The sequence below is a fragment of the Oncorhynchus nerka genome, linkage group LG22 (assembly GCF_034236695.1).
Source record: "Oncorhynchus nerka isolate Pitt River linkage group LG22, Oner_Uvic_2.0, whole genome shotgun sequence".
Classification (NCBI taxonomy): Eukaryota; Metazoa; Chordata; class Actinopteri; order Salmoniformes; family Salmonidae; genus Oncorhynchus; species Oncorhynchus nerka.
This window is the reverse complement of record NC_088417.1, coordinates 72501938-72518609: the sequence shown is the minus strand read 5'-3', so window position 1 is coordinate 72518609 and position 16672 is coordinate 72501938. Positions and strand designations below refer to the sequence as shown.

At 42.9% G+C, this 16672-nt stretch overlaps 1 protein-coding gene and 1 pseudogene across 1 annotated transcript; both read left to right on the top strand.

The window, feature by feature from the left end:
- The first annotated feature begins 1084 nt into the window (after positions 1-1084).
- LOC115105642 (ribonucleoside-diphosphate reductase large subunit) lies at positions 1085-16250 on the top strand. The gene is made up of 18 exons (XM_029627887.2): positions 1085-1286; positions 3009-3097; positions 3198-3375; positions 6685-6845; positions 6939-6978; positions 7173-7335; positions 8975-9116; positions 9371-9454; positions 9671-9832; positions 9972-10051; positions 10136-10337; positions 11179-11328; positions 11450-11671; positions 11805-11881; positions 12022-12157; positions 12291-12386; positions 12554-12742; positions 12993-16250. Exons 1-18 carry the CDS (start codon positions 1268-1270, stop codon positions 13179-13181), a joined length of 2379 nt encoding a protein of 792 aa, XP_029483747.1. The 5' UTR covers positions 1085-1267; the 3' UTR covers positions 13182-16250.
- Positions 9150-9271, top strand: LOC115106065 (small nucleolar RNA SNORA17; annotated as a pseudogene).
- Positions 16251-16672: the final 422 nt, after the last annotated feature.

The window sequence follows — 16672 nt, the reverse complement described above, 5'->3', positions numbered from 1 at the left end:
CGAATGCACTGTATATCTATTTGGGATTCTTGCGGTCATATGATTTGTAATTATGTTCTGCCCTCCGACCATCTGCTGAAGAAAAAATTGTCCCGCGGCTGAATCTTGTTGCTGATCCCCGTCTTAAACCTTCAGCTACGAGTCTGTAACCTCTGTTGGGGACAGCCAGCAGATGAAGATGAAAAGCACAAGAATGACCTAGCAGCAAACTTTTGAGCCTGAGCTCATGACCAGATAAGACTCACCTAATTCAAATAGCCCAGGACAGGAAGAGATGGGGAGTCATTGTGGAAGATATGCTTATGAAGGTTATAATATATTTATATTAGTACTTTATAATATAAAGTTGTATTGTACCTTCATTATAAAATTACACAGTTCCCAATTTATAGTGTGGATATAATGTTTTGTTGCAAAGGTTCTCTGACAAGCCAGGCTTCTATACAAACAGGGTATTGAAACATACAGCAGAGGGTGCTATAGCCTAACTTGTGCACATGGACTCACTGCCATTTTTAATAAACTGTTCATTTTGTCAAAACAAGGAGGAGCAATGCAGTCACTTTGTAAGTTTAAAAAAATAAATAACCATAACCACATTGTCTATTGTAATATACCAATTTTTAGATAGAATAACAAAGAATCTAACAATTCGTGTATTTGCTGGGAAACATTTTAAAGTCGACTTGTGCAAAGGTGAATACCAGTATGTTGTTCAAGAATGTAACTTATTAAAATAGTTTTATGGTCCTCTTACTGTAAGATGTCTTCTAAGAAATGTCTCTGAGCATTCATCATCCTTATTTGATCAGTCAGTATTGTAAAGAGTAGGTTGATGATGTCGTCTAATTCAGTGTTTGCCAAACAAAGCTAACCAACCCACAAAGCAAATTACCTAGCCTACGTTTCAAAATATCCCGCCAGATTTTGTTTATGGTGACAGCTGACTGAAACACGGAAACGAAAAAAATATCACTTGCTGGAGGGAGACAGATTTTCCGCCGAGTTGGGCCTCTCCAAAGATGTTTATAACCAACCATTGTTCTGTGGCTTCGTTCTTCCTCCTTCCTCTGATTGGCTACAAATGTTGTGCCAAAGGAGTTTGTGGCGGGTTATTTCAGTTATTCGCGCTTTGTCCTCCTCATTTGAAGTCAGCGGCGGTTGCTAGCGTAAAATATTGTATTTTTGTACATTCTAAGTTATATACAGTATTAGTGTTATTCTTATATTTCGCACTTTCTCTGGCAAGAAAACAACCCTTGTCAACATGCATGTGATAAAGCGAGGTAGGTCCTTTATGGTAGGAATGATAGCAAATTACTGTACTTGTCATTTGTCTGTGTCTTGATCTCATGCTTCTTCGTACAAGCAAGCTTGAATATTTTACTGTAGTTAGTATATACTTTCAAATTAACCACGTTGAATGACTTCGCCTAGTTTGGTTGCTAGCTACTGTCAGCTGGTTGGCTAATCTAGCTTTCTGCGTAGTTATAATGCTAACCTAGTCATCTAGTTAGCTAAGGTTAGTTAGCTATAATATAACACATGTAATGTTGTTGGCTAACAGTAGTTAACACATCTCAGTATTAATTGAAAAAAATTTTGAAGACCACGTAGCTAATTTAGTTGCTTAGGTAACTTCACCCACCAATTCAGAAATCGAACTGAACGCGTTAACTAGATCAAGACAGGAATGCTCAGTCTTTGTCAAACTTGGCGCCTAATTGTTAAAAATGTTGGTTAGCTAACCTCTACATAGGTAATTTGATTGGAAGTGATTTATTATCCCATCAATTAAGTAGTAATATATACAGTAGCTAACTAACATTTTCAAGTATTTCAATTTTGTTACTTTTCCCCAAAACAGCTTTCTGGTTTACAAAACAGGACGTTAGCTGGCTGAACAAACATAAACGCAACATGTAAAGTGTTATAATATAAGGTTCCAGAAATTTACATATGCACAAAAAAATGTATTTCTCTCAAATTTTGTGCACAAATTTGTTACCATCCCTGTTAATTTTGCAGAAGTGTGCAATTGGCATGCTGACTGCAGGAATGTCCACCAGAGTTGTTGCCAGAGAATTGAATGTTCACTTCTCTACCATAAGCCACCTTCAACGCCGTTTTAAAGGATTTGGCAGTACGTCCAACTGGCCTCACAACCGCAGACAATGTGTGGGTGAGCGGTTTGCTGGTGTCAACGCTGGTAACAAGGTGCCCCATGGTGGGGTTATGGTATGGGCAGGCATAAGCTACTGACGACAAACACAATTGCATTTTATCAATGGCAATTTGAATGCACAGAGGCACCGTGACGAGATCCTGAGGCCCATTGTCGTGCCATTCATCGGCACCATCACCATGTTTCAGCATGATAATGCACAGCCCCATGTCGCAAGGATTTGTACACAATCCTTGGAAGCTGAAAGTGACTGTTCTTCCATGGCCTGCATACTCACCAGACATGTCACCTATTGAGCACGTTTGGATGCTCTGGATCGACGCGTACGGCAGCGTGTTCCAGTTCCCGCCAATGTCCAGCAACTTCGCACAGCCATTGAAGAGAAGTGGGACAACATTCCACAGATCACAATCAACAGCCCGGGCCACTCTATGCGAAGGAGGTATCGCGCTGCATGAGGCAAATGGTGGTCACACCAGAAACCGACTGGTTTTCTGATCCATGCCCCTACTTTATTTTTTATTTTTAGGCATTTAACCTACAAATGCATATTTGTATTCCCAGTCATGTGAAAGCCATAGATTAAGGCCTAATGAAGTTATTTCAATTGACTGATTTTCCTTATGAACAGTATCCCAGTAAAATCTTTGAAATTGTTGCATGTTGTGTTTTTATATTTTTATTCTGCATAGATACTAGTCATGAGTTTTAAAGCTTTGGGGAAATGTGACTGACATTCACTTCAATGTTCATTTTCCATGGCACACATTCATGTTATCGAAGTGATTTCTGACTAACACTTCAGTCTTTACATCATTTTCAGATGGGCGCCAAGAGCGTGTCATGTTTGACAAGATCACCTCCCGCATCCAGAAGCTGTGCTATGGACTCAACTCTGACTTTGTCGATCCAGTAAGTTGACATTTTATGTTAAATGTATTTCTATTGTTTGTCAATTGTAGCATTTTCTGTGTGCACCATAACCCTATACTCTGCCTGTTACACCTTTCAGACCCAGATCACCATGAAGGTCATCCAAGGTCTGTACAATGGGGTCACTACAGTGGAGCTGGACACGCTGGCTGCAGAAATCGCTGCCACACTCACCACCAAACACCCAGACTATGCCATCCTGGCTGCCCGCATCGCAGTCTCCAACCTGCACAAGGAGACCAAGAAGGTTTTCAGCGGTAAGTCTCTCTCGCACTTGCTCTCTCTCAAACTGTAATTCTTCTGACCTTAGTTCTAAAAGTTATGCGTACTGCTCAGTTATCAGGCTCGGTCAAAGTAGCATATTTTAAGCCACCACATTCACTGGCTCAGATATCCAACTTGCCAGTGAGCTGACAATCTCACTTTGGTTTTTGAAAAACATGGTGTGTAAAAGTAATGTCTAAGCCATGGGCGTGCCCTGGGTGTATCTCTGCTTATTTCATGGAAGAAGGGAAAAAAGCTCTGACCAGGTACACATTTTTTGTTCACAAATTGACTTTTATTTTTGTCAGGAGGTAAGCAGAGGGAAATATGGTATATAACAGACCCATGCTTGGAAAGTATGTTTAATAATATGCTCATTTAGATATTGACTCAAATTCCCTGCACCATATTGATCAACAATCCTGCCCACCGGCGCAATTGAAATAGAATTGTATTTAATTTCTGGCTTCCCACTGACTGTTTTTGTGTAACCCAATACAATTGAAACCAATGCTAGTATATGTACATTGCATTCGGAAAGTATTCAGACCCCTTGACTTTTTCACACACAAAAATGTTACAGCCTTGAATTAATACTTTTCCCCCTTATCGATATAAAAACAATACCCTATAATGACAAAGTGAAAGCAGGTTTTTGGAATTTTTTGCAAAATAAAATGAACTTAAATACCTTATGTAAATAAGTATTTATAGACTCGAAATTGAGCTCAGGTGCATTCTGTTTCCATTGATCACCCTTGATGTTTCTCCAACCTGTGGTAAATTCAATTGATTTGACATGATTTGGAAAGGCATACACTTGTCTATATAAGGTCCCGCAGTTGACTGTGCATGTCAGAGCAAAAACCAAGCCATGAGGTCGAAGGGATTGTCTGTAGAGCTCCAAGACATGATTGTGTTGAGGCACATATCTGGGGAAGGGTACCAAAATATTTCTGCACCATTGAAGGTTCCTAAAAACACATTGGCCACATTCTTAAATGGAAGAAGTTTGGAACCACCAAGACTCTTGCTAGAGCTGGCCGCCTGGCCAAACTGATCAATCGGGGGAGAAGGGCATTGGTCAGGGAGGTTGCCAAGAACCTGATGGTCACTCTGACCGAGCTCCAGAGTTCCTCTGTGGAGATGGATGAACCTTCCAGAAGGACAACCATCTCTGCAGCACTCCACCAATCAGGCCTTTTTGGTAATGGCCAGACTAAAGCAACTCTTCAGTCAAAGGCTCGTAACAGCCCGCTTGGAGTTTGCCAAAAGGCATGTAAATGACTCTCAGACCATGAGAAGCCAAGATTGAACTCGTTTTCATGAATGCTAAGTGTCACCTCTGGAGGCAACCTGCTACCATCCCTAAGGTGAAGCGTGGTGGTGGCGGCATCATGCTGTGGGGATGTTTTTCAGCGACAGTGACTGGGAGACTAGTCAGGATCGAAGGAAAAATGAACGGCGCAAAGTACAAAGAGATCCTTGATGAAAACCTGTTCCAGAGCACTCAGGACCTGAGTTAAATGTTCACCTTCCAATAGGACAACCACCCTAAGTACATAGCCAAGACAATGCAGGAGTGGCTTCGGGACAAGTCTCTGAATGTCCTTGAATGGCCCAGCAAGTTCCTGGACTTGAACCTGTTTGAATATTTCTGGAAAGATATGAAATTAACTGTGCAGCGACACTCCCCATCCAACCTGACAGAGCTTGAGAGGATCTGCAGAGAAGAATGGGAGAAACTCCCCAAATACAGGTGTTCCAAGCTTGTAGCGTCGTACTCTGCTGTAATCACTAAAAAAGGTGCTTCAACAATGTACTGGGTTAACGGTCTGAATACTTGTGTAAATGTGATATTTTTTGTAAATCAAAAATATATATTTAGAGTTTTTTTGCCATTGTGTGTAGATTGAAGGGGGGAGATTATTTCATACATTTTAGAATAAGGATAATGTAACAACATTTGGAAAACGCAAGGGGTACTGAATACTTTCCGAATGCACTGTAAATACACCTGCGTTGCTAGAAGCACCTAAGAGTCCCAATGGCTGAAGTCAGGCCTAGTGCTCAAGTCTGAGTTACTGGGTCTGAGTTTAACAAAGTATACCACATTAATATTTAACAACTTTTTATGTTCTTTAAACATTTGGTGTTTTGGTTAGGCCTACTGCTGTTTTATTTTTTGCTTGCTTGTTTGCTGGCTCGATGATCATCTGTTGCTAGATTTGCGCCTGTATTGATTTGGCAGAAATCTGTCTGTCAACAACTAGTGGCGGGATGATTTTCCTTCTGTTGCACAATGGTCATATTTGCCTGAAATATGCAATAGCTTATGGAAAAAAGTCCTTAATTCACATTCTCACACACATATATTTAAATGATTATATATTTTTTTTACCTTTTTATTTAGGCAAGTCAGTTAAGAACAAATTCTTATTTTCAATGCCTAGGAACAGTGGGTTAACTGCCTTGTTGAGGGGCAGAGCGACAGATTTGTACCTTGTCAGCTCGGGGATTTGAACTTGCAACCTTCCGGTTACTAGTCCAACGCTCTAACCACTAGGCTACCCTGCCGCCCCAATATAATGTTCAATAGTTATGTCAAATTTGTTTTGACGGGATGAATGTTCTCTAGACTGAATTGGCTATTTCTCCTGTCATTGATCAGAGTATTATTTGCAATAATTGTAACAGGCGCTCGGCTACTTTTTTTTGTGATGGCCCACAAATATTTATATATTTTTAATGTTTATTCCAGAGTGTGAACTAAAGGGAGACATGGGAAAGTGGGAGCGTAGAGAGACACTACACATTCAAAGACGGCCTACTTCAATACTTATGGGAAGAGACTTTTAAACTCAAGAGACAAAGGTGCTTCTACACCTGCATTGCTTGCTGTTTGGGGTTTTAGGCTGGGTTTCTGTACAGCACTTTGAGATATCAGCTGATGTACATGTCTAGCCCACGGTTGGTGGCGGAGTGGAGCCTGTCTGCCCACACTCATTGCTTGTGTCACCGAAGTTCACCTGATCTGGGCAGCGTGTGCCGGTGTGGCACATCAGTCCTATTACTAGCTAGAGAACAACCCTTGCTGCTCTGCGTACCCAGTGCTGTTAATATTCTGCTTATCATAGTAGCCTTTCCAGTGCAAATGCAAGTCCGATTCACCAATGGTAGTCAAAAGTCATGAAAATCGGAACTTGAGTCAGTCCTGGGCTTGCGTACTACAGCACTGCAAACTAGTGTATCCGAAAAATCTATTTTTAACCATATTATTTGCTTCGTCAATGCTGTTGCAGATGTGGTGGAGGATCTATACAACTATGTCAACCCACTAAACAAACGGCACTCTCCCATGGTCGCCAAGGAAACACTCGACATTGTCCTAGAAAACAAGGACCGCCTCAACTCGGCCATTATCTTTGACCGGGACTTCTCCTATAACTTCTTTGGATTCAAGGTAATTTTTACAGTACATGGTTTATGAGCAATAGCAATTTAAGTCAATTCTGCAATTGTAGGAGAGTAAACAAATTTGTATTTTTCTACATAGACACTTGAGCGGTCCTATTTGCTGAAAATTGATGGGAAAGGTGAGTTGGCTCATAGATACATTCCCTCCCTGTCAGAATTGACTTCTTTTCATGACATGAACATATGCTACGTTGGATTAGGGCTCATCACCAGTGACACTTGGTCAAACAGACACATTATCGGAGCAACTTGTGGAAATATGTGGTTCAGATGAGCTCCAGCCGTCATGCTGATCTGTCCTGTTATTGTGTAGTTGCTGAGCGACCACAGCACATGCTCATGAGGGTGGCAGTTGGGATTCATAAGACTGACATTGATGCTGCCATCGAGACTTACAACCTGCTGTCAGAGAAGTGGTTCACCCACGCTTCCCCCACACTCTTCAATGCTGGCACCAACCGCCCACAGCTGTCTAGGTAAGCGCTTACTAACAGCCATCCTACTATAAGCCATTCCTCAATGTAATGGCTATGATTACTGAATTATAAACTCAGGGGAAAAAATAACCTTGCCTTTTTCAGGACCCTGTCTTTCAAAGATAATTTGTAAAAATCCAAGTAACTTCACAGATCTTCATTGTAAAGGGTTTAAACACTGTTTCCCATGCTTGTTCAATGAACCATAAATAATTAATGAACATGCACCAGTGGAATGTCGTTAAGACACTAACAGCTTACAGACGGTAGGCAATTAAGGTCACAGTTATGAAAAGTTAGGACACTAAAGTGGCCTTTCTACTGACTGACAAACACCAAAAGAAAGATGCCCTAGGTCCCTGCTCATCTGCGTGAACATGCCTTAGGCATGCTGCAAGAAGGCATGAGGACTGCAGATGTGGCCAGGGCAATAAATTGCAATGTCCGTACTGTGAGACGCCTAACACAGCGCTACAGGGAGACAGGACGGACAGCTCATCGTCCTCGCAGTGGTAGACCACGTGGAACAACATCGGTACATCTGAACATCACACCTGCGGGACAGGTACAGCATGGCAACAACTGCCCAAGTTACACCATGAACTCACAATCCCTCCATCAGTGCTCAGACTGTCCGCAATAGGTTGAGAGCGGCTGGACGGAGGGCTTGTAGGCCTGTTGTCAGGCAGGTCCTCACCAGACATCACCGGCAACAACATCGCCTATGGGCACAAACCCGCCATTGCTGGACCAGACAAGACTGTCAAAAAGTGCTCTTCACCGATGAGTCGTGGTTTTGTCTCACCAGGGTGATTGTCAGATTTGTGTTTATCGTCAAAGGAATTAGCGTTACACAGAGGCCTGTACTCTGGAGCGGGATCGATTTGGAGGTGGAGGGTCCGTCATGGTCTGGGGCTGTGTGTCACAGCATCATCGGACTGAGCTTGTTGTCATTGCAGGCAATCTCAACGCTGTGCATTACAGGGAAGACCTCCTCCCTGATGTGGTACCCTTCCTGCAGGCTCATCCTGACATGACCCTCCACCATGACAATGCCACCAGCCATACTGCTCGTTCTGTGCATAATTTCCTGCAAGACCGGAATGTCATTGTTCTGCCATGGCCAGCAAAGAAAGAGCCCGGATCTCAATCCCATTGAGCATGTCTGGGACCTGTTGGATCGGAGGGTGAGGGCTAGTGCAATTCCCCCCAGAAATGTCCGGGAACTTGCAGGTGTCTTGGTGGAAGAGTGGGGCAAGATCTCACAGCAAGAACGGGCAAATCCAGTGCAGTCAATGAGGAGGAGATGCACTGCAGTGCTTAATGCAGCTGCTGGCAACACCAGATACTGACTGTTTGATTTCTGACCCTACCCCTCTGTTCAGGGAAACATGTATGTGACTAACAGAAATTGAATAATGTCTGTGGAACTTGTTCACTTTGTCACAGTTGTTGAATCTTGTTATGTTCATTCAAATATTTACGCATGTTAAGTTAGCTGAAAGTAAACGAAGTTGACAGTGAGAGGGCGTTTCTTTTTTTTTTGCTGAGTTTAGAAACTATAGACATTGACCGTTCCAGGTGCAAACCAGAAAAGTGCTTGATGGGTTTTATATGGGTTGTCCTTGTTGATTTTCAGCTGTTTCCTGCTGGCCATGAAGGACGACAGCATCGAGGGCATCTACGACACCCTGAAGCAGTGTGCCCTAATCTCAAAATCAGCAGGGGGCATCGGAGTGGCAGTCAGCTGCATCAGAGCCACGGGCAGCTACATCGCTGGGGTGAGGATCACACGGTTGCGTTTTATAAATAAGACTGGCCCTTGAGGCGTTGCAGTCTGACTGTAAGTGTCGAGCCTGTGTCATGAGGGGCAGAGAGTGATGGCTATGTCTACTCCAACGAACCAGAACAGTGGACGATTGATTGCTCCGACATGGTGGGGGAAGGCGTTTTATAAATAACCAGAAATGCCTTTTCATTGTAACGCTTGGCAAGTCTCTCATTAACTAAGGCTTTTTACATGTTTCTCTTTCAGACAAATGGCAATTCCAATGGGCTTGTTCCCATGCTCCGAGTGTACAACAACACAGCACGCTACGTGGACCAGGGAGGCAACAAGGTGAGAAAGAAATGTGATTTGCTAGAGGTTGTGTTATTGACTGGCCACAGGATGACCTCACAGATGTGCATTAGCCTTCTGTGCAGAGATAACCCATCCTCTACACCCAAGGCTGATGGCTCTGAGAACATGCATACTGTCTTTCAGACTCTGTGGCCTGTGTTTACTGTACATTCATCAGACAGTTAACGCCCTCTCTCATTCCGCTCTCCTCAGAGACCTGGTGCGTTTGCCATGTACCTGGAGCCGTGGCACTTTGATGTGTTTGACTTCTTGGACCTGAAGAAGAACACGGGGAAGGAAGAGCAGAGGGCCAGAGATCTGTTCTACGCCATGTGGATCCCTGACCTCTTTATGAAGAGAGTGGAGAGCAACCAGGTGTGCAGCAACATCCGTGTACAAACTGAATTGTTCAAACGGGATATGGAATTTAGTGATAAAGAAAGGAATATGGAATGGTTTTATTTCTTTCTGATATCTTCAAGATATCAGTACTCATGGTGTATTGTACCCACAGGACTGGTCCCTGATGTGCCCCAGTGACTGCCCTGGACTGGATGAGTGCTGGGGGGAGGAGTTTGAGAATCTCTATACCAGGTAAGACTGGTATAGAGATACATACCAGATACATACCAGTCTCAGCTTTGTGTGCAGTGTCTCACTGGTCCTGTCTTACCCCAGGTATGAGCAAGAGGGTCGTGTGAAGCGGGTGGTAAAGGCCCAACAGGTGTGGCACGCCATCATTGAGTCCCAGACTGAGACGGGCACCCCCTACATGCTCTACAAGGACGCCTGCAACAGGAAAAGTAACCATCAGAACCTGGGAACCATCAAGTCCAGTAACCTCTGTACCGAGATTGTAGAGTACACCAGCCATGATGAGGTGAGGGAAACAGATTACCTAAACTTTTGGAACTACTGAGGCTGTGTCTGAAATGGCACAATATTTATTTTCTCCCAGACAATTGGCAGGTGCCAATTTTATTCATCGGCTTTTTTAAATTATTATTATCCTCAAAAGCTGGCTATTAACGGCTAATGGAAACCTTTAAAAGCTGGAATCCTTCAGTGAATGTAATGTCATGTAAAGGCACTAGGTGATGTGTGTATGTATATGATAGAGGGTGCGTGTTGTGTATTTTTGGGGGGCAGCATGTTTGCCTACTTGCCAAAAATATGTGGGGAGAAACTCCCCAAATATAGGTGTGCCAAGCTTTTAGCGTCATACCCAAGAAGACTTGAGGCTGTAATCGCTGCCAAAGGTGCTTCAACAAAGTACTGAGTAAAGGGTCTGACTACTTATGTAAATGTCATATTTTTATAATTTTGCAAACATTTCTAAAAACCTGTTTTTGTTTTGTCATTATGGGGTATTGTGTGTAGGTTGAGAAATATGTAATCCAATTTAGAATATAGCAGTAACATAACAAAATGTGGAAAATGTCAAGGTCAGAATACTTTCCGAATGCACTGTAGATTTAATGTAATTGTTTTTGCTCTAGTACACCGAAGAAAATTATGCGAGTACTCGGTCAAAAATGTAAATGCCCATCCCTACTATCTATCACCCAAGGCTGCTTTCTGAGAATATCCATACTTAATCCCAAAACATTTTGAATGACGTCCTTAGATTTGTATATTGTTGAAAATAAATGTTGATCACACAAAACAGCTGTTTTTAAAGTGTGATGCTAATCTATCTGGTTGCTGTTTCCCAATCTCAGGTGGCAGTGTGTAACCTGGCGTCACTCGCCCTCAACATGTACGTCACCCCAGAGAAAACATTTGACTTCAACAAGCTGGCCTATGTCACCAAGGTCATCGTTAGGAACCTCAATAAGATCATCGAGATCAACTACTACCCTGTGATCGAGGTACGGTCTATAATTAAATGTAGTGGTACTAATAATGATCAGCAAGACAGATGATTCTACAAGTTATGTCTTCATGTTGACCTGTAACTGATTTCCCATGCCGGTTGTTCTTTCTAACTAGGCTGAGAACTCCAACAAGCGCCACAGGCCCATTGGTATTGGTGTCCAGGGTCTGGCTGATGCCTTCATTCTGATGCGTTTCCCCTTTGAGAGTGCTGAGGCCCAGAAGCTCAACACTCAGATATTTGAGACCATCTACTACGCTTCTCTGGAGTCCAGCTGTGAGCTGGCTGCTGAGCTTGGTGCCTACCAAACCTACCCAGGCTCCCCTGTCAGCAAAGGAGTGAGTACCACCACACTAAAACCTAACTGGGATGTTAGATAGTGTGTGTAGGATTTCTGGTTTTGGCTAACTTGTTAATTTCAGGCCTTTCTGGTTGGTGTCTTGGGCTTAAACTGTTATCATTTTTCCTTAGATCCTTCAGTATGACATGTGGGACAAAAGCCCAACTGACCTGTGGGACTGGAAACTTCTCAAGGAAAAGATTGCCAAGTAAGTTGTCAACCTTGTCCTCCATTTTACCAATGCAACTACAGTTAGTCTCAACACATACATTACCAACCAAGCCCTCCATGTGGACTTATATATCCTAGCCTTTGTCTCATCACCACTTCACTCCCCCCCTTCTCCAGGCATGGTGTCAGGAACAGTTTGCTGCTGGCCCCTATGCCCACCGCCTCCACAGCCCAGATCCTGGGCAACAATGAGTCCATCGAGCCCTACACCAGTAACATTTACACCCGCAGAGTCCTCTCTGGGGAGTTCCAGGTCAGTATCACTCTCTGGGGGTTCCACAGACACTTAGACCTCTGCTGACATACACAGCATACTCAAACACTTTAAGGATTTGAGTAGGGGGGTGTGTGTGAGCGCTAATGTTTTGGTTTTGTGTCACCTGCAGATTGTGAACCCCCACCTGTTGAAGGACCTAACAGAGCGAGGGCTGTGGAACGAGGAGATGAAAAACCAGCTGATTGGTCAGAACGGATCCATCCAGGTGAGAACCCAGACCCATCACATTACAGCTCTAATCAATGAAGAGCAATTGGAGTGCAATTATGCCCTATTGTCTTGTATGTTATGTCATGTGTGACTTTTTGTTAGATTTGAAGTGTTATCTTTTTCAGTAGTCATTGTTTTAATTACATTGTTACTTGTCTTTAGGGCATTGCTGAGATCCCAGATGACCTGAAGGAGCTGTATAAGACTGTGTGGGAGATTTCCCAGAAGACTATTCTGAAGATGGCTGCTGACCGCGGTGCCTTCATAGACCAGAGCCAGTCCCTCAACATCCACATCGCTGAGCCCAACTACGGCAAGCTCACCAGCATGCACTTCTACGGCTGGAAGCAGGTGAGTCTGCTTGACTATTGAAATCTATAGAACACTACATGGTCCCAGCCCAGGGCTATCCTCAACCCTGGGCTAAAATGGCTGCTCGAGGCGTTGCAGTCCGACTAAGTGTCGAGCCTGTGTCATGAGTGACAGGCCGACATCTACGCCGAGGACCCTGGACAGCTGGCACTTGGGGTGATTGATAGCACTTTTAGGGGGGGTCAAAGCAGTGCTAAATATAAACCGAACGCTGCTGTTCTTTTCTCAGGGTCTGAAGACAGGCATGTACTACCTGAGGACCAAGCCTGCAGCCAACCCCATCCAGTTCACCTTGAACAAGGAGAAGCTGAAAGAGTCTCTGTCGGTTAAGAACGAGGAGGAGATCAAGGAGCTCAACAGAGCCGCTATGGTGTGTTCCCTGGAGAACCGTGACGACTGCCTGATGTGTGGCTCTTAGACCGGCCCCTAACTCCTTCTCCTATCCTCACTTTTAGTTAATTAACTATTGCGGTGGACCACTGAACTCCTCAATATCATTGAACCCCACTCTGATTGTCTTTAGGCCAGTTAATGGCATAGTTATCTGCCCTGATGTCAGATCATAGGCTCACGCTTGGGGTTTATAGATCAGGCTATTATGGTTGTTTTGTGGGCATGCTACTGTAGCCTAAGTAATGCTGTACATGGTGCGCTTTTGTCTGCCTTATCACAGATTATTAACTGTAGGCAGTTTTCTATTTATCGCTCTTGGGTACACTGTCTGCTTGATTTGTATAGAATTCGGTGTAAAAAAAAAAAAATGAAAGTGAACTCCATTGTTAGTATGTAAATCTAAGGATTTCATTCAAGAAGTTAACTTCAATGGTGTATTATTTGTATTGGGTGGTACTGTGGTACTTATGGTAAGGTATACAGTACTTCAGTGACCATTTTAGCATGTAAATGTTGGTGGGGCAAAAAAAACTACATAACACTAAACTATACATTTAATTGAACTATAACGGTGCTCACAAACTGTTAGGGCCTATATAAAGCTTCCCTAACAGCAGTCCCAACATCTTACCACTGCTTCACCTAGCTATCAGCAGAGCCTTGTTTGGCAGCGAAACAGTTCATTCAGGCACATTTACTGACCTTTAAAAAAACATAAACATAGCTGACTTGCTTAAACAAATGTGGGTTCTACTGCCAATTGAGATGTACAAACTATGGCATAAGGGGACAACGAGCGGATAAGAGGCAATCCATAATTCCGATTAAGACAATGAACAAGCTAGGATGGACGTAGTCAATCTATTTGCTCAGCACTTTTGAAATTTTCAGCGACAGAACTCAAAACATGGGCCCTTAGTGTTCTCCCTGTGCACCAAGTCAACCGTAGGATAAATAAAGGGAACATATAAGTAGACCATGAAAGCTCTTACAATATTTGATTACATTACTCTAAAACAGGCTATAGGCTACATGTGCATCACCAAGTCTGAACTGTAGCCTATGTTATGAGGTGAAAAAGGACCAAATTATTAGGGTGAGAAACATGGGCTACTAACAGCTTATTACACAACATACTGTAGCTAAGTAATACTATCTCCCTGACGTTACATTTATGCAGCGGTATACATTTTTGGACTCACCTTATTGTACTGTGCTCACTTGAACAGTGAGCACAGACTTGCACCACACATCCACTCCACTGAATAGCATGTTAGTGATTGCTCTGCAATGCTGTCCTTCATGGGCAAATTGTGTCAAACTGTGTCATAAGTCTGGCATTCTCTGGATTTTTGGTGCTTTCAAAACAACTGGGAACTCGGAATAAAACAAGGTCAAATCATGACGTTAGTGATCTTCAGATCTGAGATTTTACAGTTCCGAGTTTCCAGTTTTGAAAGCGGCAGAAGTCGTGATGGAATGACAGCATGGCCAATGTTGAATGTTTATCCTTATTAAGATTGGAAAAGAGACCCATAAACCCAGACTTGCACCACACATCCACTCCACTGAATAGCATGTTAGTGATTGCTCTGCAATGCTTGCAGTTAGCCAATGATTCCTTCCAAACCACTCATTGTTGAATTTGCGATTTCTAACTTGTGTAATGTTTATGGCCGATGAGCACTGATACGTTTTAGCTATAATTTCTCTTCATATGACAAGGATTGAAAAGGATTTGCCAGTAGATTGTCGACTTGATTCAAGATGACTGCTAGCTTGCTAGGTAAGATTTTGAAAGTATGATGTTGACATGATCAGTTCAATCAAACCTGTAGATATGTAATTTTATCTGTGGCCAATGACCTTGAGCCTTCTTGGATGGGCACTTCTAATGTAACTCTATGGCAGCACCCAAGGGGCTTGCTTGAATATTCGAGCTCTCCCTGTAGATTTTGCAGTGACGTAGTGTCCCCATGAGTGACAACACTGAGCCAATCACGGCGCAACTAGAGAACATTACCAACCCCTACGCTCTGTATTTTCCTCTGGCTGCCCCACCACCACAGAAAGCACTGCGGTAGGCTGAAACACCTGCATTTTGTAGCTGCCTTACTCAAGAAAGCAAAAAAGAGACCATGTTTGTATGCAGCTTTATTAACTCAATATTTTGTATTTATTTATTGCAAACTGATATGTGACATGTATTAATGCCAAAATAACATGCAAAACAGGTAACATGAAAATAAAATGAATTTTAATGATTATTTATTACTTTAGCTAAACCGGTAGGGCTCTGCCCTGAATGACGGGTCGCCACTGCAGTAGTTAAGCAATACCAGTACATGGGCACAAGGTACTTGGTAGGCATTGCATTAGGAAGATGGGGCTTCTTTCACTCTGGATCTTCTAATCCTAAATCCAGAAGTGCTATAGTGAGTGTTGGGCCCAATCCGAAATGGACCCCTATGCACTTGTGGAGATCTGAGAATGTTATTGATATTAGAAATGCTGTGGGAAAGTTCTTACACCGGGATACTCAAAGTCAATCGTAAATGAATAATTACCAGCATGCTGGAGAGGTTCCAACCAACTCAATGCACCATAGTACACGTCTGCCAGAAGCTCTTCCTGGGTAGACCCAGCAGTTGTCTTCTATACGGCTATAAACAGACAAGTTATATTTGCATGTGATGGGTTTGGATTTGAAATATTATTAATCATTAGTTATGTTGGATACATGAGCAGTGCCATAGGGTTTACACTAGAAGTTAATGGTTATCTGTAGGAGGAATGTTTATGGTGGGTGCAATGAAGCTTGGAATGTGCTGAGTGCAGGGGGAAAAGTCACATGTGGCAGCACTGATAAAGGGAGAGACCTGTGGATGAGTGAGGAAGGGGTTAGAGGTCAGGTCACCTTAAGGGAGAAGGAACAGTTTATTGCCTGTATAACCATTTCCTGCCTAGTAATAAAGATGTAATGTTTAAAGAGGAGGAGACCACTCAAATTGGGGTATATGTATTACCACTGGTGGAGATATGTCTTTGTTCAGCTGTTCGATCCTTTGGAGTGAATAAACTTGGTTTAAGCTTTCATAGTGTGTAGAGTTCTTACTCTGCTATTTAGAACCTAACACATGATTTAGAATAATTCATTCATCATTACCGTTTCATTCATGCGACCGACCAATACTGTTTCATAATGTGAGTTTGTTCTCAAAACAAGGTCTGGGCATACTGCCAAATTGCAGCTACTGATAAGAGGATTTGTTCAGTCAACCACTTGCATGAACACAGAAATTGGTTTATAGAACAGCACTTAAATAGAACACAGAAATTAGTTATAAGAAAAGCACAAATTTCCATGACAGAAATATGGCAAAACTTCCACCTAGAATACCAGAAGGCAAGTTGGAGCTATTACTATATTGCTTACACTCGTCAAATCCTCTGATCTTCACAAGTGGTAAGGGATCCATTTGGGATTGGGCATTCATTTCTATGACAAACCCCTAA

Coding starts and splice junctions, on each gene's coding strand:
- LOC115105642 (XM_029627887.2), top strand. Junction 3,376..6,684: donor GACCAAGAAGGTTTTCAGCG/GTAAGTCTCTCT, acceptor ATGCTGTTGCAG/ATGTGGTGGAGGATCTATAC. Junction 6,979..7,172: donor GCTGAAAATTGATGGGAAAG/GTGAGTTGGCTC, acceptor GTTATTGTGTAG/TTGCTGAGCGACCACAGCAC.